Here is a 25,225-nt window from a genome sequence, read left to right on the forward strand (position 1 = left end):
TCACCTTTATAATGGAAGTATATTTAGTTGTAAAAAATGCTACAATTCCTTGTAATTATTCCTATAATTTCTTTATATTTTGAATATATTGCATTTCCAGTTAAGTATGATTATTATGTAGAATTGGAAACTTTTTTTTTGTAATGGTCATTTAATATTTTGTTTTCTCTTTCTCTTGGTATGTGTGATATGTGTTTTATCATGTATTATGTAGTGGAAATCTAGATGAAATAGGTGTAGATAAAAAGTGAAACGTGGAAATAATTTTCAAAGAGATTTTATTTTCTTGTAAAGTCTTAGTACAATATTAGCCATTAATAGTTACTCATATTCGTTTCAAAATCATTTATTGCATTTTATTGGTTTTCAATCTGACGAACCTGGAGCATTACAGAACAACCACATCATTACCAGTTTTTGTCATAATCATACATATGGCTTACTTTTGCAATAACAGTAGGTGAACAAGAACAAGTCAGTGTGTGTAGTGAGTAGTTAAACCTATACCATATTCATTTCAAACATCTAATACAACTTTTCATAGCGTACTTAATTGACGATTGCCATTTGCATATCTGATGGTCTTTCTAGCTTAGTTTTGCTTCATCTAATTCTGGGGTGCAGTCAACTGATAACTGGTTTTAATTGTAATAATGCCTAAAATGTTTTCTTATTATTAAATGTGTAATGAGAATAATGTGTATTTCCCATTTTATTTCTCTTTACTTTTTATTGTACTGAAAATTTGGCTCCTTTTTTTGGTTAATAGCTATTACTCATTTTTGTGAATGGTAGAATAACTATTTTAACATGAAAACTTTAGTGCAAAAAAAAAAAATTGCATCAAATTAGCTAATGACTAAAGTGAATTAATTTATTACAAAATTTGAATCATTTAGTAACTGGTTTAATTTTTGCCACTTTTATTTTCTTATTTCCATTTTTTTTAATGAACCACAATAGACGTAGAGTAAAAAAATAAATAATTTCTACAAAGCTTAAAGCACTGCATCCAAGAAAAAGTCCAGCCGATGCCCCAAATGATACTGTAACAGTAAGAAATCAAGAAAATAATTTAGCTTAATCTGTTAATTAAGTATGGTAAATTAGAAAATTAACTTCATTCTTACTTTGTATTGTATTATTTTCCAAAATGCTACCTTCTTTAAACTTCTCACCTCAGTAAAGAGGGTTTAAGTATACCTCAGGTTGTAAAAGAGAATTAAGCTTAGTGTCATGCTCAGAACCTTGTATCATTTATTTCATTACCTTACTTTTTTTTTATACAAAATAACATTTTGTATCAAACTTTTTGTAGATGCAGGTTAGAATAGAATTTTGTACAAGTTTCAAACATGCAGGCAAACCGAATTATAGAAACTGAGTATAAAAAGGGCAGCAACATTGACTCATCTGTTTGAAATCCTCTCAGGAAAAGCAAATAGGAAAAAGTAAGGATACATGTCTGTTTTTAATGGCAGAGTATTCAGATGTTGTATTTAGTGATTTATGTTAATTCTAGAAAGTAGACTTTGGAGAGAAGTTCTCTGATGCTAACAGCATGAAGAAATTTACATATTCATCATAAATCCTTTAAAAAAAGACACTCTTATATAAAGTCAATCAACACAACTATTTTCATGTTATACAGCACAATATGTCAGCTTTACAAGAAAGGACTTCATCAATGTGTTCTGTTAATAAATTACATAAAATATAGAAGCTCTTAGACGAATTTATTAATCTATTTAAAATTAAATAAAATTATTTTATTTTATAGCAATAATTTTACTCTGTCCGTGAGTTTTTAAATAAAAATATTACAAATTAGATAAATCTTGATTTGTTTTATATTAAACTCTTTTTGCATTTAACATGTACATGAGTACATACTCAAATACTTTATAATTAATGCTTGTAAAATTATTTTGTTTTATATCAATTTTAATTATTTATTATCTTTGCATGGTTACATAACTATTATTTCATAAAATAATTATATTTATTTAATAATATATACTATTACCACCTTTTGTTTTTGATGTAATTTTTTTTAAAAATAATTTAATACTGCTCTCATCAAGCTTTTCCACAGCTTTCATTGAGCCTTCCAGGCAAATGTTAGAGCTATTACTTTTTTTGTTATCTGACTAAATGCAGACTGTCCATGATGTGTCCTACATTATGTGTAATTATGTTCCAGTCTGATCGAAATGAATACTTACATCAACATCAACATACCGTATTAGCATGTAGATTAGGATTTTTGTTGCATAGACTAAGAACTTCATAATTTATTGTTGGTTCTGTACAGAAGAATATCTAGGGAGTTATCTACTCTGAGAGCACCTCAAATAGGTTGACACGATGAGTGTTTCAGCTGAACAACTAAAGTATTCTTAAGAAATCATTTATTAGAAAAATATAATTTTTTATATAAGTTTCATTGGCTTTGAATTTGATATATTGTCTAATAATTTAATGCCATTTAGTAAACGTGGAAAAGTGATCAGATGCACATCGGGCTTTCTTTGTTAAATTGTTTTATAAAAATGGTAACTCCACGACAACTGTACAAAGGCTATTTCACAATCTGTTCATATTCTGTTTCATGGGTGGGTACCGTCTGTTCATGCAACTAACTTATGAATAAAACGTTTGAAGAAACTAGGGTCCACATTAAACTTAAATCATAAAGGAGCAGGAAAAAATGTTAGAACTCCAGGCAACATTGATAGAGTTCAAACTGCCATAACACGCAGTCAAATTTTCTACGATTAATCATGCATTGGCATTGAATATCAGTGAACCATCGATCCATCAAATCTTACATAAGAACTTTAGCTTTCACAAATATAAAATTTAAATTGTTCAGGAATTAAAAGATGCTGATTTGATTGTTCACATGAATTTTTTGTGGCAGCATTTAGATGGTGATGAAAACTTAATCCATCATATATTTTTCTTAGATGAAGCTCTTTTTCACCTGAACGGCTAAATAAATAAGCAGAGTAGTTGATATTGGTGGAGCGCTGATAACCTACTTCAGTTACATGAGAAACCATTGCATCGTTTGAGGTCACAGTTTGGTGTGTACACTTTTCTCATTTGGCATTATTGAATCATTCTTTTTTCAAAACAATTGAGGAAATGCTACAACTGTTATTGCAGCCTGTTACAGAAGCATGGTCACAACATTTTTGAGGCAAAGCTTGATTTGATTTCCACAAATTATGTGGTTCCAGCAAGATGGTGTGATAAAAATCATGCCGCTCATGTGCCTATTAAGAAAACTCTTTGTGAACCATATCATATTCAAAAATCGGACATTGTTTGGCCAACTAGACTCCTGATTTGTCTTCATGTAACTTTTTTCTTTAGTGTTTATTCAACAGCAAGGTGTATGTCAAGTGACTGCAGAAATCAGTGGAACTACAATTAAAAATTCAAGAAGTTATATGCGTAACACCAGTTATGAACCATGATTTCATCATCAATTTCAATGTTGCTGTCTTATTATGTGGTCTCTTTGAGTATCTTGTAAAGAAAAGATTTTTCCGATACTGGTTTATTATTGATAACAGGTTTCAATACTGAGTTTTATTGTGAATTTTCAAACACCAAAAAATAACACATTTCTGTTGTAAAGTAAGTCATGTTTATTCTTGTAATGTGTGGCAGATTGATCTTTTCATTATGGCTACAAAGACAATGTAGTGTGTTGAGGCAATGGCAAGATATTAGACAAATCAGTTCCATCACATAGTAACAAGAGGTGTTTATGTATATATATTTATTTACCTGAAAGCTGATAAAAAGTGATGTTTTTGTGTAACATTGTATATTTGAACTATTTATTTATTAAAAATTATGATTTTTTACCTAAAACATCAGTTATTCCAAAAATGATTTCTCTTTTATATCTTATTCGAGGATATTTTATTATTCCCCATCGTAGTTCAGCTCCAAAGGCCCTATTTAACAAACATAATGAAATAATTTAAATGTATATTGTACATAACATGAATGTTTTTGTCCAATGACATTTTTAATCATTATTTTTAAATACTTTTCTCAAACAACTTAATATTTTCATAATTCTTTGATGGCTGAATTTAATATTTTTTCTCATATTTTCTCAAATTCTAAATTAGTTTTAAAATAAAATATAAAAATGTATTTAGACTTCTGAAGGTTAAAATAAATCTACTGTATTAAATTTGTAAATAAAAAAGTTAGGTAACTTTTTATTTAAAGAGTGCTTCCAAGAGAAAAGAAAACTTTTTTCTTTATCTAATTGCATATAAGAATGCCAAGAATAAATATCATTGGATGCTTTTTCAAAAAATATTTTTGAAATATGAAAACATTGCATGTTTACAAAAAAAAAAAAAAAATCATCAGTTTTTAGATTTATGACTTATAATTCTTTTCTTGAAGTACTACAATATAAATGCTCAGTTACAGCTGCTGATGAGAGATGGAATTTTTGTAACATGAAAAATTGCTTAGTTATAAATTAGTAAGTGGCATAGTTTAGTCTGATTCATTGACTATTGTGGTTTTCTTTTTGTATGAAAGTAAAGTGCTTTGAACATATTTAACAGATGAACCTTCTGGTTCAAAACTTATTAAATATCTTGTATGTACAGAGTTATTATAAATGATCTTTTCAATTACAAACTTAAACGACTCACGTTTAATAACACTCAGATACATGAAAGTAAAATTAATGAAAGGGAAACTAAAAATGTTTTGTATTTCATTTGGTTCACAACATCACATTACATGTGCTCAATGTGAGCTCCCTATGTCATGCAACACATCGAACTTGTAGTCCAATTCCTGTCATACACATTGTAACATTGGACAATTCACTGATGCATTGGACTCTCTGATGCAAACACAAATATTCTGGATGGTAAGTGGTAAAGGTTGCTCAAACATGTGTTGTTTGACAAAACCCCATAGAAAATTTTGTGGACTTTGTATGAAACTCTCTCTTTCACACGCTCCAAAGTTGCCTCACTTACTGGTGGAAGGCCAGCTGACTTTTACTTACAAATGCATCCCCTCTCTTTAAAGCCAGAATGTCACTTACAGATACTGGGCCCATTGTATGCATCTTCATTAAACGTCCTTCTAAAATTATGTTGCACAATGATAGACTAGCAGACATGAAAATCCAGCACACAAACGGCTTCCTGTCTTCATTGTCAGTCATTTTCTCTCCTATTACCCAAGTGATGAAATCAATAACTACACGACAACTGTACCAACCACTGAAAACTTTGAGTTTTCCTTTCCATTGATGCTGCTTTCAAGTATCTGAGTGTTATTAAACATGAGTTATTGATGTTTGTAATTGGAAAAATCATTTGTAATAACCTTGTGTTTGTTAAACATATGAATGTGTTTGTTAAATATAAAAACTGTATGCATATGTTTGTCTGGGAAGTTCAAACTATAAGTCCTAAAGAAAACCCAACATTTTTTTGAAGTTACTTAATTTTTATTGCAATTAAATTATAAAAAAATAATAATAATGAACAGTGAACAAATGACCAAAATTAATTAGAAACTTTATAAACTATTGTTACTAATTTTACTCCTTGTTGTAACAGTTAGTAAATAAAGGGATCATTACGTTTAATTTAATCCTAATACTCATATAACAAATTTGAGGGAAAGCAGAAAAGTGTTTGTGGTAAACTTTTTAAACAAATTTATATGAGTTTACATGAAATATATTTATTCTACTTGACTATTGTTTCAAGGATTTCAATAATGTACCAGGAAAACATCCCTCGGGGACTAAAAGAGCACTAAAGCGATGGTATATGATACCATCTTACTATTCTTTCTTGGTCACAAAATTTTCCGTCTCTAGCAAGCTATGAAAATATATAAGGAATGATATCCAGATGTTAATGAGAAACCTCTGTGGAGACATGCTGCCTGTGTGTAATATTTAACTGAAGAGCATCGATGCACCTCATAGTAACCAGTCTGTTTTGGTAATACATTGCTGCTGCTGTGCTCATTCAAACTCTATGCCCCCCCCTCTCACATATATATATATATTATATATTATATATAATATATATATATATATAAGTGGTATAAATTAAGACGATTGCAACGTTGTGCAATCAAGTTTTGTGTTGAACTCTGTGAGAATGTTACTGAAACTTTTTTGAAGATGAAAAGGGTGTATGGAGGTGACGCTCTATCATGAACACAAGTTTTTAGGTGGTTTAAAGCATTTTCAGATGGCCAGGAATCAGTTTCAGACAATCCATGTTCTGGAAGACTGTTAACGTCAAAAAGCGACGACACTGTTGAGCGAAACAGAGACTTGATATGATACAACTGGCGATTAACTTTCAGAATGGTTGCAGAACAATTGAATTTGAACCATATCACAGTCCATCAAATTTTCACAAATGAATTGGACATGAAAAAAGTTTGTGCAAAATTGGTCCCAAAAAAACAACATTGTTGATCAGAAAAACAACAGGGTGGAAGTGTGCCGTGATCTCTTCTTTCTAAATTGAAACTGATCCTGACCTTCTAAAAACTGTTATTACTGGTGATCAATCTTGGATATTTGAATCGACGCATAAACAAAACGCCAGAACAAGGAGTGTCACACTTCAAATTCACCACATCCTAAATAAAGCAATAATGTGCAAATGAAAACCATGCTAATTTGTTTGTTTGATAGTAATGGCATTGCCCATAAGAAGTTTTTACTTACATGACAGACTGTAAATCAATATGTTTACCAAGAAATTCTTGAAATACTATGGAAAAGAGTTGCCCATGTGAGACCAGCCATCAAATACAAGTGGATGCTGCATCATGACAATGTACCTTGTCACACTGCACTCTTAATTAATGAGTTTTTGGCAAAGAAAAATATTCCTGTAGTTCCTCAACCACCTTATTCACTTGATTTGAGTCCCTTTGACTTTTACCTGCTCCTGATTTAAAAAAAAACCACTTCAAAGGACACCATTTTGGAACAGTAGAAAACATTTTAAAAAATGTAACTGACCATCTGAAGGATGTTCGGTTTCTGAGTTCCAACATTTCAACACTGCTATGAAGAGTGGGAAAACCGTTAGAAATGTTGTGTGGCTTTCCAAGGGATCTATTTCGAAGGTGGTATATAATTGAATTGTAAATAAAAAGTTTTTCTGAACCAGTATCATTACTTTATTTACAGACGTAGTCTACCATATAATATATATATATATATATATATATATTTTAAATTAATAGCTAATTTAAATTATTTTCATTGTGTTTCTAAATTAGCTTAAATTATGTATTGCAGCAAATGCAGAAAGGCAAGTTTGGAAGAAAATCACGTATTGAACTCCCTAACTATAAATAAATAAATAAAGTAAATAACAGAAATACTATTACTATACAGTAATAGTATTTATTTAGATAAATAGTAATATTTACCACTGAATGTTAGAATGCTTGAAATCCAAGTTGTTAAGGAAAAAAATGCTCTAATATTATGAATCTTGGCTTTAACCAGGATTGCAGTTGAGTGAATATCATGCAGAATGGTTTATAAATCAGCTGAATAATTCTTCACTCTACAGTTTCCAGAATGAGTAAGAGCTACTTTTGAAATTCAGCATCAGTTCTCAGGAAGTTCTTTATTTTCCAGTAAAAGAGACATTTTGGATTGTATCAATGAAATATCATGATTATTGTTTGTGTTGCTCCATTCTGGGTAGAAATTACCCACACTCTCAAGAAATTGTGAGTGTGATGTACCATGGGGGTTACATTGGGCCATGCTTTTGCCATGAAGTATCCTTCTCCTATAGGTGGAATTGTTTTTTGTACTGCAGCCATGGACAGGAAATCCATTCTATTTATCTGTTTTATTCAAAATGGGAATTCTTACAATTTTGGAAAAAATACTCAATTTAGCAAGTGCATCTATATTATGATTTGGTAGGGGGAAGAAGATATTGAAATAAAAAATGAATCATTTCAGTGGCTTACACATTGTAGAAGTAATCTTAAGGAGAATTAATCAGGGGAAACATTTTATTGCCTGTAATTATCTGGCTACTCAAGTTTTCTATTCAATGTCAAAAAGCTTAATGGGCTGTCAGGTAAATTCAGGCCTCCTAATTCCTTCTAAAATCAAAAATACAATATCCAATGGGAATTTCACCTATTAGGCTTGTTTTGCAGTGATATAATGATCAATATAAGAGAAATTCATGTAAATTTATTAGTATAACTTACCAGTTTATTGTTCTTTTATCTTCAAGTGTATAATTTATGTCATTACAGGATGGTAAACATTGACATTCTACCTTTTCATCATTAGCATTTCTTAATTTTGTTAGAAGTTCTGAAAAAAGAATTTATGAATTCATCTAAGCAGAAAATTTATAGAAGTTACTCTTATCTTAATGATTCATTCTTAGTTTACATTGATGAGCATATTTTTGAAAGTACCTCTATCATCAGTTCTTTAATAAAATTTTGATGTGGACACCACATAACTTCCTTGTATGTTTATTAAATTATATATACACACTTTTTTAAAATGGAAAGTACATGAAATTTTATTTCACTAATAACTTCTGATATTTTTTTATGGTTATTATTGAATTATTATTTATCATAAAAACGATTTTACAATCTGAGGTTAATAATTATTAATAAATCAATATATTTAAATTAAAAAAAAAGTTGATGAAATCTCCTTTTTTTTAAACCAATGTGCCTTCCCCTTGTAAGATCCAAATATTTCATTAATTAAAATTTTATTTGGCTGTAACTCTGGAACCAATGAAAATAAGCACCACTTATGATATATCGTTGAAAAGCACTCAATGAGGGCTTATTACCCTATTTTACAAAAAGTCCAAAATCCAATCTTTTTTTGAATTTTGGGCTTTTTCTTGATGATTCAGTTGATTGAAATCAAAAGGGGAGGTGCACAACTAGATGTTACAACAGTCCTAAATCCAAAATTTTAACATCCTACAGCTAATCGTTTTTCAGTTATCTGAGATACATATGTATGTACAGACGTAGGCCGAAAATAGTCAAAATGGACTCAGAGGTGGTCAAAATGGATATTTCCATTGAAATCTGTAAACAAAAATTTTTCATGATCACAATACTTCCTTTAGAAATGGGCAAATTATGTGATAATAAAATGTCAAAATTTTTAAAATATTGAGTTACTTTCTCAAATGTTGAGATTAGTATTTGTGATAAAGGGAAAAAGTGTGTGATGAGGTTTCATAGGATAAGAGATGGTCAGGAATCGGAAGTAAACCATGAGTCAGCTGTTTATGAGATTGGTTTTATTTTGTCTCAAATTAGTATAACCTTTCAGTTTCTTTGTAAGTGATACCTCATTAAAATTATAATTTATTGAAAATAATAATCTTAGGAAATTTAAATCAGGGAATACAATTTTGTTTGTGTAATTCATATTATTTTTAGACAATCTGCTTCAAGTGTTGATTAATTATACTAGAAATAATTAATAAAGATATTACATTATGATTTCTGAAGATTTTTACATGTTAAGATTGAAAATATTATTCTGTCATACAAAAAATTACACTTTTATGAACATTAAAGAGTTTTCTTCAATTTGATTGTCTAAAAATTTTGTTGGCTGGTAGAGAAAATTCTAAATATTATGAGAAATTAATTTTATAATTTTGCTAATGCTGAACTCAAAGTTTGGGTAATCTGCAGAGATATGCAAATTCAAGTAAGAACATGAAATATGAGGTATGATCAAAAAGTATCTGACCTTACCTCCTAAAAACAAAAATACTTACTTAACCTTTTTTGTTCAGTGACTTGTCCCCTTCAAAACAGGCCTCTTCTAATATAACACACTTATCCCAGAAATGTTTACATTGTTGAAAGCATTATTCAAAGTCATTTCTAGCGAGCATTATAAGTCCTCTTGTTGGATTTCTTTTGATCTCCAAGCACCATTTTCCCAAAGCTGTGGTCTCTTGGAATGAACAGCATCTCTTACAAAACACTATCTTGTAGCCTTCAAAAAACAGTTATGTAGTACTCTTTATTGACAATTTGTCCTTGAGAAACTTGTGATGAACCGTGCCTTGATAATCAAAAAAGACTGTAGCCATGACCTTCATCTGTGGTGAAAATTCATCATAACAATGCTCCAACCCATGCACAACAATTTATCCAGAGGTTCTTGGAAAAACATAGGATCGAACAACTTCAGCAGGCTCCTTACTTACCAGACACTACACTATGAGATTCTTTGCTCTTCCTAAACTTAAAATCTTTCTTAAAGAAAAGAAGTTTGAAAACTGAAGAGATCAAAAGAAATGCTACAAGACGACCTATTGTGCTCACTAAAAATGAGTGAAAAATGCTTTCAACAATGGAAACATTGCTGGAAAAAAGTGTTGCACAGAAGGAGCCTACTTTAAAACTGACAAATCATTGAACTAAGTAGGTTAAGAATTTTTATTTGTATGAGCAAGGCCAAATATTTGTTGATCGCACCTTGTAAAGTATAAAATTCATAGTTTACAAATTCTGAATAAGTTACTATACTGCGAGAAAACAACTATAAGTGAATGAATTACAGAATGTGAAATAATGATTTATTGTAAAGGTTGGAGAGAAAAAGATATGCTGTCGTATAGCTTATTGTGTATAATTTGATTTCTTATCCCAACTCATGTTGACTACCCAACAACCCAAAATGTCTGAGTTTAGAGTTGATCACTTTTAACAGTATGACTTAAATATAGTTTATTCAGAATTTATGTCTCATATTTCTTCTATATTTTTTGTTGGAGATCTAAAATAGGACACAAGTCATGTTCTCAAAATGGTAAAACAATTGCCAAAAATAATCAGAATTCTCCATCATATTGATCAGTGATAGTGAGGAATGAGTAATATTTTCCTATTACCTTTTTTTTTTTGCTGAGCCAAATATATTAGCAAGCTGAGCAAACCAAAATATAGCTATTATTCAGCCCTAAAAGCGACAGTTTATCACATGCTTAAAATATTTACTTTTAGACAAAGGAGCATCATTATTTTTAGAGAAAGGAACTATGATTAGTGTCTTCTAACTTGTGCTTTGTAGCACCTGAGTAAGTGATTAAGAAACACAGTGTAAAGTATGAATAAATGTACCTGTTTTGAAAGGATATGTCATACACATTGCCTTAACTCTGTGCGGGAAATGATCTATTTAAATTCTATCTGATAGGTTCTCTGGCAAGTGTATTTGTTATTCTCGCATTTACTTTTCTGTATATTCTACACTTAATAGCATATAATTTACTACCATTGGTTCTTGTCCCGTAAAAGACAAACTGTATGATTTCCTTCATCATCAAACTTACAAATGAAAAAAAAATTGTCTCATATTATAATACTGCAGTTTCAAATTGAGATCTGTAATGGAATTTTTATTTTATTTTATTTCCTTACCTTGGTGTAAAGCTAAACATGCTAAACCAGCGGTATCACATACTTCATAATTCCCTGAAAGAAAAAAAAAAATTAAGTTAGATTGTTTTACATTTTCTGTTAACTTATTTTATGTACTATTAAGTTTTAAAATATGTTTTAAAAAAGATACTGATTAAACTATTTTTATCGTAAATTCCTACTTTGCTCAAGTTGGACCTCATCCTCTTAAAGAGGTATCTATTTTTATTAATTTTATGATGAGATTCATCTGTAGTGCAATAACTTAGGTATTTATTACAAATAACTGTATGAAATTGTATTCTCTAATCATAAACAAACATTTAACTAGAAGAATGGTCTTTGGCATTAAACTACTAAATAATGAGGCAACATTTTTGCAGAATATCCGTTTTCTTATCTTTCATTTTTCTGGTTAATTGCCATGGAGATGTCAACATCTCAACCCCCTCCCGTTACAAGCTATGAGGCGAGGAAAAGATCTTGCCTCATAGCATGTCAGGTGGCTACACCACCCCCTCCGTTCCTTGTGGAAATGTCAACAGTCATCTTTGCTTTAGGTATGGAACCTTGCTGGTCTATTCTGTTGGGCTTCTTGTTAGTTGATAAGGTAGCTGTTTCTTTTTTGAGCCAGCAGTTTTATTTTATATTGGATTGTAAAATAACCAAATTAATACCTGAGGTACTGTCTAGTCCACTTAGAATCTGTAATCTTAGTATAGAAGAATGACTAATGCTGCTTGTTTGGATGTAAACCATCAGAAGTTAATAAAGTTAGCTTTCAGATCCTAGGGTTTAGTATCCTTGATACTAGAACTTTTTCATAAAGTTTTTCAGTGGAAACACTTACATGGTTCACAACTGTTTACATGCAATGATCATCTCATTCGAATTATTTTGAAATGTTTAGTTGACTTTTGCTTTTATCTACCAATTTATTGTAAACTGTACTAATAATAATCAAAACAAAACAAAACATGGCAGATCTACTTCACACTCTCATGATGGGAATGATTGTGTGAACACACTTATAGTCAATTTATAAAAGGTGGAAAAAATGTAAACATAACTAAAATGTTTTTAGAATAGTTATTCAAAATTTGATGAATATTAATTTATTTTCTAGTTAACTGTTTTTTATACAGTATAATTACATCCAAATGAGAGAATATTAAAAAAAAAAATTATTTCTGATGAAGAATGGTACTTCCAACATAATTTTAAAATATGTATAGCCCAAGTTTGTACATTGAATCACTTGCAAGTTTTATTGACAATGACACCAGACTTTCATGTTTGTGCATATAAATAGTGCTATTAGAGGGCACTAATTTATTGTTCTTAGTAGTACATAAATATATATGTGTATTATCACTTACCAACTTGTCTGTAGAAGTATGGCACACACCCACACAATCTATGTGCTAATTTACGACGACAGTCCATGCGACACCAATTAAACGTGTATATTGGACCAATTTCCAGATTTGATTCCCAAAGTAAGCGACATTTTCTTTGTGTTACGCTTAAATCATAAGTTTCTTTTGTGCTGTAAATGCTTAAAGCAGTTAAACCTAACGTCTTCATCATTTGCTGTGTTACTTTAAATACTGGACTTGCAATATCTGGCATTTCTTCTGGACTATGTAAAAAAACCTTTAACAATAATCGATTTATTCTTATATTATTTATAAAATTGCTTAAATTATCAATAGTTATTGTATTATTGTTGTTATTAAATAATTTTTATTTTATATTATTTCTAAAACATACATATTAGAAGCATTGAAGATGGTCACAGGAATGTGAAAACGTTTTAAAGTAAATTATAAAAAAATATTTTATTTATAAATCTTTCAGTTTTGCCATTTTAAAAGTTTATAGTTTGGAATAATAATCTATATTCATTAATTATGATTTAAGTTTTTCTCTTGTAGCCTGTCCCATTGCTTTCAATTTGTTCACAGAAGATGCAATATAGTATTTGAAGAAAAGATTTGAATATGGAATAAATATTCAAAAATAAAGGTGTTAAGATTTGCTAGTACATTGTTCTTTCAGAAAAACCGAACAGGAATTAGAAAAAATATCGATTTGAATGGATTTAATGATATGAGAGAACTTCTGTCTGAAAGTAAATTATAATGAAACAAAAGGTGATAAAATGTGATAGAAAGGTGAATATTTAGGAATTAAATTTAATAAATGGATGAAAACACCATGTATCTGAAACAGGAGAATTTTGTTATTTATGTAATCAAATTACAAATGATGGACAAAGTTATGAACATAAAAAGAAACTTGCACAAGTACTACTTAATTGCAAAATGGAGACTTTACGTCCTCTTAAATGTAGATCTAAGAGTTAGAAAGAAATACTTTTAAAATATTTGAATGGAATGGAGCTTTTTATGGGGATAAAAAAAGGACAATAGGGAAAGTAGAAAGGGGATGAATAAGAGACCTTGGAAATGTGGTGTTAAAGAAGGATGTTGAAAATTAGGTGGGTTCACACATCCTCATTCATCCTCTGAAGTAATACCTTATGGTGGTTCTGGAGGCTAAACTGTAAAAGAAAGAGAAGGAAAAAGAGTGTGTGTATAGAATTCAAGATGAAGAGGCAGAATCTTGTGAAGAGGTGAACTAGGTTGGTGTCCATGTATAAAGCATCCGTTGTAGTTAATTTAGTAAAGGAGAGACTTGTGTAAATTAAAGACTATAGGGGAAGACAGAGATTGGAATACATAAAACAGATAATTGAGGATACAAATACAGTAAATATTTTGAGGTCAAAAATTGGAAGGAATGAAGAATATAATCAAGCAAAAGAATCCTCTTCCCCAAAACTTAAAAAAAGCTACTTTTTTATTTATTGCATTTCTTATATTAACCAACATTTTCTTTTGTAATGTCTTCCTAGTCATAGTTAGTAGTGGTGCAAGCAACCAAAAGAAACATACTTTGGGAACAACATTGGGGGTGGAAGAGCCAATCATATTTTAAAACGAACAATCTTTTGAATGTTTCAAAACTTTTTTTGGTTTATTTAAACTTTTAATATTATAATAAAATTTCATTGTAATTCACCTACCACCTACAAAAAATAAATCTTAGGTAATATTTTATTGGTTGTACATTTTTCAGTAGAATTTTTTTAGTTTTTTCCATTTAACAAAGTGAATGTACAAAAAAATTCTCTTTGAAGGGGATTTTGGAGATGGGAGAGCAGAAAAAAAAATACTGATTTTTTGGTTTATTTAAACATATAATGATAATTTTACAATAAAACTTCATCATAAATTATCCCCACCCCAAAAAAGAAATATTAGGTAACTTTTTTCATGTATCATTATTTTCCAGTGTATAAGAATAAATAATCAATGCCAGGAAAGTATTATAACTTTGTTATCAACTTTTTTGAAATCATATTTGTACAATTGAGGTGTTATTTTGCTTGTAATAAAACGTTTAAATTTTATTAAATTAAACATAATTTTATTAAACTAATAGCTAACATTTAAAAATTTACATAATAAATAATATTAAAAATAAATTAATATTATTTTTAATATTAATATTAAAAATAATTGATTACCATTTTCAAATTTGAACATGTGAAATTATTATTTATTTGAGAATTGTAATATAGATTGGTATAACAAATGTTATTTGCGTACCTCTATCTATCGTGTATAATCTTATATTATAAAAAAAAATAAATAATAGAAAGTAAACAGTTTAGAATTTGGATTGATTTCATATGATTACTTTTCTTTTGTTGATGTTTTTGATCCACCATAATTTTTGTGATTCCTGATTCTTTACACTGTTAAAATAAAACTTGTCAATTGCACGATTCACAGTGTTTTTTAAACATGTGATTAGCTACAAATGCAAAAACACATTTTGTGATTTGTTTTGTTATATCTTTTCTAATAATTAAAAACATCAAAAGCTACTTTAAGAGAAGTTCCTCTACAAGTACAACTACATAAGAGAATATTAAAATACGAAATAAAATTTTCCTGTAAACTTAAATTAATGTGGTATGTTTTAATAAAATATGAGTATAATAATAATTTCACTTATTTTTACCAGAAATCCTTTAGAGTCACTAAAGGTAAATTGAAAGTAATTATCTCCATCCAGTGGATTTGATTCAAATCCTTCCCCTTCATCCACATAATTCCATTTGTTTGCTTTCCAATACCTGAAAAAATAAACATATTAAAACCACAAATAATACAAGTGTACAAAAAAGAATATGGGAATTCTAAAGCTATTTAATATCTGCTAACATTGATTTAATTAATCAATCAATCACAAATAAAAAAGAAAGAGTAACTCTTTCCCTGCAAGTGTTCAATATGAGCACCTTTTGTCACATGGCACACATGTAACTGATAGGACCCCCTAGTTTAACGAGCATGTATGAGTAATGGAAACGACAGCTGTTTCAATCCTTTGCCTCAATTTGGGTAGATCAGTAGGGGAAGCAAAGGCACATACACAAGATTCTTTATAAAACCCCAAAGGAAAAAAATCTAACGGGTTCAGATTGGGTATGATGTTTGGAGGTCACCAGAAACAAGCTCTGTCAAACAACAGTTGGAGTTCCCAAGCTGACTGATCCACTGTTAGTAAAATGTCATTCAAAAAATCTCAGAATTATGCCAGAGTAGGTATACCACCTTGTTGCTAAATAAAATTTTCTGGTTTATCTTGCAGTTGAGTTAAGAGTCATGTAAGCAGCATATCCAAATAAGTAATTTTTGGATTGTTAAATTTTGAATTTACAATGTTTAAACAAAAATGGAACATGAAATTACATATTAATAATTGTTTTTAAGATTTTCTGAATTAATTAAATGAAATAGCTTTGTGGTCAGTGTGATAGCCTCTGATCTAACTCCTCTTGATTCTAAATACTTGGTTACCAAATGAGATGTTTGGCATAAACACACTGCATTTATCCCAAATTTCTTTTTAAAGTAAAACATTACCAAGATCATAGTAACAAAATTAAAATATGCATTAGAGATGAAATAAACTGATCAAATATCCCAAACAAAACATTAATAATGGTTTAATGGACATTAAACGTTAATAATGGACACTGAATTCATTTTATGATGGGTTGTATTTTTAAAAAAGCTAATAATGAAAATACATTTTAAATAGTGGTCTTATAGCAGTTCTCAACACGGTTTTTTAGATTAGTTCAATTGGCTCTTTGGGATAAAAAGAAATTAAAGCTAAAAGAGAAGAAAAGTAAGAATAAGAGAGAAATTTTACAATATTAAAAAAGAAAAGAAATTAAAGATTAGCTATAAAAATTATTTCAGAAATAAGAAACAGTGACAACAGTTTATACTAAAATCTAAATCAGTTAAAATATCTTATATTTAAGAAAAAAAAAAATCTTTTGAATTTTTGTGAAACAAAGCCCATAAGATCATACAGGGTACTTACACAGCAGCCCAAAAGTACACATATTAAGCATGATGGTTCCACTAGATACTATATTGAACATAAGTACTGTGACTAAATATACAGCAACAGAATAAAATTTTGTGAATCATCTTATATAAATAGTAAAAATATACAAACACAATAACCACAACATGAAAATTTGATGAATAATACAGAAAATCCAAGATCTTAATACATGTTAAACCTTATGAGATTTACACACTGACAATAAATCTGTCAAAAACAAACATTTTAAATGAATGTGAAGACTAAAAACTCTCTAATGCCACTTACAAAATTATTTAAAATCTAAAACTGTCCAGTAATTTGTTAAACATTGTGTGTTATTAAGTATTTATATACTTTGCTTGTTAAACAGACCTCTCAAGAAATACTGAGGAACGGAAACAGTAATATTTACTTTTCTTTATCATTTTATCTTCTATTTTTTAAAAGTATTTGGTTCTTTTAATGTTAATTCCTCAGTATTTGCTAATGATGATTGTTTAACAGTGAAGATAATTATCTAGTTTTAATAGTTAAAATTGTTCTTTTTTAGTGTTCTCTAGTTTTAAAAGTTATTTAGAGTAATTCTTTTGTTATATTAAATGAAATAACATGACAAATAAGTTAAGATATCCAGTTATTTGCTAAATGATTTTCTAACCTTTATTTAGACAGGTATTGTTAAGATACTTTTTTGAAGAAGGAGCTAATAACTAACTCCAAAAGGCCTTTAGAAAAAAAATTTCATTTATTTAAATGTGAGAACTTGAGAAACTATCTAATTTGAAACTGTTGAATTATAGAACCAAAAAAAAATCACTCATCTTAAAGCAGTTGAATATTTCATTAAATAAATACCATTTAAATCATGAAACTTTTAGTCTCATGATTTTTAAAACACCTGTCAGCTGCTACTCCAACAATATATGTCATATTTGGGAAAAATTACCGCTATAATGAATAGGAAAATTAAATCATTTAATGTTCACAATAAAGTGCATAAAACACTAAATAATATTTAATTCTTATACTGTAATAGTCCTTAATAATGGCCTCATGTGCCGTTACGATGGCTGTAAACAAGAAACATTTGGGCATGGTGAACTGGACTATTTTAACATAACACAGCAAAAATGTTAATAAAAGTTGTTTGATATAAAATAAATTATAAAATAGTAATTATATTAAATTACCAACCACAGTGAATTTTTTAAATTTTGTTATGGCACAAATTAGGTGGTAACTCCTTATTCTACAATATACAATGATCTTAAATTGTAAACAGTGAATATTGTTGTTCAGTATTCTCAGAGGATTTGTAAGTAGCCTTTTGAATCGAGTATGAGTATTTACTCGCATGTTTGTGTGTTAATGTATAATTTTATGACTATTAATTTTGTTATACTAATTTGATTATTTCTACTGACTTGTAAATAATCGATTACAACTTACTCTGGGTCAGTATAAGATGTAACTCTTGAAAGATATGCATAACAGATTCCATATTCAGTTATATACATTTTTAAATCTTCATTTTTTAGTTCTGGTATTTCATTAAAACTCATCATATGTTTAAATTTATGTTTACCTTGTACATATATCCAAATGTAATCTGATGGTTTTACATCTGGATATTCTGAAATATATTCTGGTTCTGCATAATTCCAATTTGTGAGTCGTTTCATGAATTTATATAGTTGCTCTTCATTATCAACTTGAACAAACCTGAAATCATTTATTCTATTTGTTTTACTTATCCCATAAACAAATAAGCTTTTAGAAATCAAGTGACATTTTTTCTTAAGCCTTATGAAATTAATTTTCCCTATTAAATTAAAGCAGTGTGTGCATTCTGGGTCAAAATTTAAATAGGATTGAAAAAATATATTTTTCAGATGTTATTGCAATTTTTTAAGTTGATTTTATTTATATAAGTTTAATTTTTTTCACATTTTTACTTCCTTGTACAAAGTAAGGAAGTATTGTAACTGTGAAAAATTTTGATTTTCAGGTTTCAAAGAAATATTCATTTTGACCATCCCTGAATCCAATTTTCACGAGTTTCAGCGTTGACGTCTGTATGTACGTACATATGTATCTCACATAACTCAAACATGATTAGTCGTAGAATGTTGAAATTTTGGATTTAGGACTGTTGTAACATCTAGTTGTGCACCTCTCCTTTTAATTGTAATTGACTGGACCAAAAGTGTCCAAAAAAGCCCAAAATCAAAAAAATTGGATTTTGGACTTTTTCTTAACTGTTGCTTCTTAACTGTTCATTGATTCCAGAGTTATAGCCTAATAGAATTTTAATTAATGAAATATTTGGATGTTACAAGGGGAGGGCACATAGGTTCGAATCTGACCTCATATATATATCTTTTTTAATTTTTTTTTTAGTTTAAATGTATTGATTTATTAATAATTATTAACCTCTGATTATAAAAACATTTTTATAAAATACAGTGGTTTTTTTAACTATCAGTATTAAAATATTGTATCATATATGTATGAAATTTTATCCTAGAATTTTCCACAATTTTACATGAACTGTTTGCCTCCATAAAAAATTAATAATTTAATTGATAAATATCAAAATTAATAATTTGTCTCCATAAATATTTAATAATTTATTTAAAATTAATAAATATTTATTAATTTTTTTTGGAAACGGTAAAATTATTAATTTACAAATGGAACTTTCAAAATGATCACAAAGGTGGACCCAGTTAAGCAGTGAAAACTCGCATATGAAAGTGCTGATCTGTATTATTGAAACATTTTTTTGGACTTTGTACTCCCAAAATTTGAATACTGAGAACAGAACAGAATTTTTTCATGATTACATTATATATTTTCCTTTTTGTTGTATGTATGTTTTATTTTTTGAAAACAGAAAAATAAAATTTTTAGTTTAATATTACAGATTGAAACCTAATTGATCAGTTTGACCAGTTTCATAGTACTCATGCAACAAGTCACTAATGGAATTTAATTAATTCATTAAAAACATATTATTATTCATTGTATTCTATTGTTAAGTACAATTTTTTATATAATTTATTTACTTACTTCTTTTCGATCACATGTTCATAAAAATAATTTGGGTCTGCTGATATTTTATTCATTGGGCATATGGTTATTGCTGGAAACATTGTGCGCCACTCTTGATAATTGTTTTCTATTGAAATTACAGTTGGATTTGTTTGATAATGATTCCACGTTGAAGAACTTAACCAATATATTCCGATAGTCCCCATTATTATACCAGTTATCCATAAGAAGCTGTAAGATATTAAATATTTTATTATTTGATTTGAGAATAGGTTTTTTAAAATTTTATTGACTGTTTACTACTTCATTTTGTAATGATAAATAAAAATTTTTATTATAATTATCTTAGTATATAAATTGTATTATAAATCTTTTTATTAGTATTATAAATTATTGTTATTATTTTTGAGTATTTAATTAATTCAACAATAAGTATGAAGATTATTCTTGAGAATATGTTGTAAAAATGTTTAGTTTGAGAAATGCCAAACATGAACAGGAATTAATTAATGACATCTTCTGGATGAAAGCTGGAATTCTGCTATTCACAGAGATCAACTAATTTATATTATATAAAATGAACTTAACTAAACTTGGCTTAACTAGTATAGTGAGTTTTTATGACTTATTTAATCAAGCATTTCACATCTACTAATTATTACTTTATCTGATGAGAAGAGTTTGGGTTAAGAATGTTTTTTAAATTTACTTCATTATTTGGAACTTTGTTAAAAGAAAATTATTTCTTCTATTTTATCTTAACCCTTTTTAAATAAGTAGTTTTGAAAAAATTAAAACCAGATGAAATTTGTGTGTAGATTCAGCGACTACATCATTGCAGTCTGCGAGCGGGCAGACAACACACTTGCTGCCTTAAAATGACCTCTTGAACCAGATGGCTCCTCAAGCATTGAAACAGAGGGTCATCATATCTACTGTTACATCCACCGTACTATATGCTGCTCTGCTTTGGGGCTCAGCATTACAAATTAAAAGAAAACTCGCTAGACTTCAGAGCCTGCACAGATGATCACTGCTGGGAATCATTGCAGCATATAGGGCCACATCATATGATGCTGCCTGTATGTTATCTGGTATCCCAACCATTGATCTACTGGTTAAGGAGAGGACGGACAGGTATGTCCGTTCTCAGGGTCTGACACGTGATTTACTGAGAACATTTGGATGGGAATTTTACGATCACCCACCATATAGTCCGACTTAGCTCCTTCCGATTACCATTTGTTTCGGAAATTGGAAAAACGTTTGAGTGATAAGCAATTTGCGAGTGATGATGAACTTTAAAGTGCTGTTAATCAGTGACTAAATGGACCGGCGGCAGATGAATACGATGGGGGTATATCGCTACGACAAATGTCTTAATTCATGTAGCGATTATATAGAGAAGAGTATAAATTATGTAGTTGATGAGAAATAAAAAATATTTATAAGGTTTTCAAAATAAATTTTTTTACAATGAAACGCCCTTTACTTTAGAGATAACTTCTGTATATCATTTGTAAAGCTGAAGCCATTGCAGAAGCCAGTCAGTTTAAATGGTGATGCTGTGCTTAGGACTTTCAGTAAATGATTATTGGTGATCTTGTACATTTTTGTATATCACTGGAAGAGACTGATTTATATCAGTTTATTTCTTAGATATTTATTATTTTTTTTGAAGCAAAGTCCACTGCTATTACCTTCTGCTCGATTATGCTCAAATGTTGTTTCATAATTTAAAATGCTACAGATAATTTTTGAAAGATTGCAGAAGCATTTACTGAAAATATACCATGTGCAAAAAAGATTGTACTTACTATTCAGCTGGATGTAATTTTCGTTTTGAAAGATGACTTAGTCCATGTATTGACGATGTTGCTAAAACAAATGTAATAAAATCTTTTGTAAATCCTTTTTTTGAAAACTTAATTTCTGCTGAACTTTTTTTCTTTCCTTTATGTACTTTTTTATCTTCATTTTCCTTTACTTTTGATTGTTTTTTATGGTCTTCATTTGTTTTTATATTATAATTAATACTGTTATATAATTCATTTCGAAGTACACTTGTATTTTTTTGTGGTGTGTTTTTCAAAGAAGTGTACATAATTTTGTTGTTAATTATGTTTTATATTTATGTCATTGAAAATGTTATTCATTACAATACATTATAAATAAAGTTCTGTTTAATAAAATTCAGTCTAATAAATTCTGTTTAAAAGTAAAGAATGTCAGCTAACAAACTAATTTAATATCTTTTTTCATTTAATTTCAAATGTGGAGAATATGTTGTAAAAACGTGTAACATAACCAACCCAAGTAGATAACTGCTAAATGAATTGCATGATAGAAAACGTTTATCAATTTATTTTGTGATATCTGTTTAACTATCTTGTGTTATTTTAGTAGTCTGATAGTTTATTAAATCAATATCACTTATTAATTTATTCAAAATGATTTTAGCCCAGTTATTAAGTTATTATAAATTCAGAAAATAATTATTTTTGTTGATAATGATGAAAAATAAAACAGGAAACCTATGGTTAAACTCATTCATTATCTTTGTTATGCTTTAAAAAATTGAAATAAATTTACACTTTTAATTAGTTGTTGTCACGGTCAATTTGTTATAAGTGAGTTGAGTCACTTAAAATTCCAATTATTTTCTTAATGTGAATAATGAAGTAATCATTTTTCTGACTATCTTGTAGCACAGGAGATTGTAGCATGCTTTTCTATTATACCAAAGCTTCTAGGTTCAGTTCAAGCTAGAGTCTAAACTGGAAAATTTATAGCAAATCAACTCCCATGTAATCTGTAATGATAGTGCATCCCATGCAGCCGTGAGGTGTAGTACCATCTTGATGATGGTTGAAATAGAGTAAATGTCACGCAGTACTCTGCGATGGAGCTGAGTGTGAGTAGGAGGTCTCCCTAATGGACTAGACCGGAGTCCGTAAATGAACCTAAGACTTGGGTATGAAGTAAAATGAGTTCACTAGGAGCTAGGAGTAAATTCCATTGTTGCGAGCAACATTGCTGGTGGTATGTTATTATTTCTATTGCCTCGATCCAAGCGAAATTTACAAACTGGCTCTGTAAAATGTAGAACTAGGCACGAGGTTCGTCCTTTCGCGAACTCGGTTAGCTAGTTTAGAGGGCAACTATGTAGGACATCCAAGATGCCCGTATGAGGCCTGCAGTGAAGACAAAAGTTGAGTTAAAAATCACTGATGTAAATGTCTACCGAGGCATTTACATTGGTGGCTTCACAACCGAAGCCTAGCTTATTATTATTATTATGGTGTAGTCAGTTGATGGTCTATAAGACAACTACCATTAAAGCCCATCACTCATCAGGGCTAGGAACATGCGGGGGGGGGGGGACAGCATGGTGACCATAATCATTACAAGGTGGGCATCTTCCCTATGGTAGTTGGAATGTAATGATAGTACGTAATATGATTTAAGAAGCAAAAAATCACTTTCAGTTTCTGTGTAGTATAACAAAAAATATTTTTGTTAAATCATATTTGTAAGAGACTCATGAAAGAGGTCTTACCATTGTATGATGTAATCTGAAACATAATAAATGGAGAAGTTATAAACAATAAAAATACCATTAATTCGATGAACATGACAAAATGTAATTTTAAACTCTTGTAATAAAAAGTAAAATAACATTTTCCTGGATGTACGTGTGTGTCCATGTGTCAACCAAGGATACGTAATCTCACTGTTACTGCATTTCTTACTGCAAACAGTAATATTTTACATCCTCCTAGGATTCCATCACACAGATCTCTCCATGGCAAAAAGATTAAGTAAAATGAACAAATATTTATTTACTTTCTAATTGTAGTGCAATAGTACTGGGCTGATGCAAATACATCAATTAGCATGCAAAATGCTAAATAATAGATATTTTTAGAAATGATAGATCATGCTCTTCTGTTCCCTTTCTCTCTTGTGTTTTTAATGGTTATTCAGAATTGCAGAAACATGGAATTACTCCTATGTTATTCCTCTATTAGTCATGAAATTTTTATAAGATATTTGTTCGATTTGTATGTCATAGGTAACATATTCTCTCTCTCCCCCCCTCTCCCCTCTCTTTATTTTGTGCCTTTTCTGTGAGATAATTTGCCAAGATTGATTTTGTTGTATGTATTGCTTGTATATTTTCTTTATCTGTGATTGAACATCTATCCAATCTGTCTAATGTGGTATTTAATGCAATCACTGCATTAAGTTGTATGTAACAGTGTAAGACCTACTGTATTTACTGATTTGGTTAGAACTTAATGTACTTTTATGTTTGTGGTTTATGAGTAGTACAATCAGTTTTTCCCTGAAAATATTGACAATTTTGTTAAATGTTTGTTGATGCATATTAGCATTATAATCATTACAGGGTGTGTATTTGATATTATTCTCCATTTATGCAATTTGTTGTCTCTGAGTTTTGCTGTGTATCTTTTAATATATGTGTGTATTTAACTGAATTAAACAATGTGATGTTTTAACTCAATTTTTTGTCATTTTATATTTGTGCATTTGTGATGTAGTTATGGCCGAATATTTTTTTCTTATTTGATTTATTTTCTTTCAGTCTGTTTCAAATTAGTGGATTCCACTGTAATGGCATATCTTTCAGAAAATAAAATAATTTCAAAGGTACCATATTATTTAATTCAACATTAAAGTCAAGAAAACCTTTATTCTACATGCTTATTGTAAATTTTAGTTTTTGTTGTTTACTAATTCAAAGTACATTTCTTAGACATATTTTCATTTTTTATATTATTCATATTTATTAATCAAACATTTACACTTCATAATTAAATTTATATATATATATATATATATCTACAAGCATCCCCATTGCAACTTTGCTTGCGCTATTTGATTACATACATTTCTCGTTACGATCAGGAGATGTTTAGCTGGTCAGGGCGAGCAAAGCGAGCCCTTCCCTTCTAGCCGAGAGGCTTTGCCGTCTGGACTCCCTGTGTTTATTGAACTTATGTTTGTGAGAGTAATAATGATAAATAAAAATTAAAGCGTGTTCAATTTATTAAAAAAAAAAAAAATCAGTGTATTGTAATTTCTTCAGACCCACAGTTTGGTCAGTAAAAGACCCAAAACTATGAGTAATCTGAAGAATTCAAGTTTTCAAAATAGTTGGCCT

At 29.2% G+C, this 25,225-nt stretch overlaps 1 protein-coding gene across 2 annotated transcripts; it reads right to left on the reverse strand.

Annotated features, from left to right (window-relative positions):
• Positions 1 to 255: 255 nt before the first annotated feature.
• LOC142328987 (bile acid-sensitive ion channel-like) lies at positions 256 to 24,964 on the reverse strand. Of its 2 annotated transcripts, XM_075373214.1 has the most exons (9): positions 21,855 to 24,964; positions 20,056 to 20,268; positions 18,433 to 18,705; positions 15,598 to 15,712; positions 12,882 to 13,158; positions 11,503 to 11,556; positions 8,284 to 8,392; positions 3,883 to 3,974; positions 256 to 1,046 (listed from the first exon to the last, which is right to left on the reverse strand). In XM_075373214.1, the coding sequence occupies exons 1-9, from the start codon at positions 22,139 to 22,141 to the stop codon at positions 892 to 894; spliced, it is 1,575 nt and encodes a 524-aa protein (XP_075229329.1). In that variant the 5' UTR covers positions 22,142 to 24,964; the 3' UTR covers positions 256 to 891. The 2 variants fall into 2 exon arrangements, with proteins under 2 accessions (XP_075229329.1, XP_075229330.1); XM_075373215.1 differs by lacking the exons at positions 256 to 1,046; positions 3,883 to 3,974 and adding an exon at positions 6,818 to 6,986.
• Positions 24,965 to 25,225: the final 261 nt, after the last annotated feature.

This window comes from Lycorma delicatula, chromosome 8 (assembly GCF_047948215.1).
Source record: "Lycorma delicatula isolate Av1 chromosome 8, ASM4794821v1, whole genome shotgun sequence".
Taxonomy (NCBI): domain Eukaryota; kingdom Metazoa; phylum Arthropoda; class Insecta; order Hemiptera; family Fulgoridae; genus Lycorma; species Lycorma delicatula.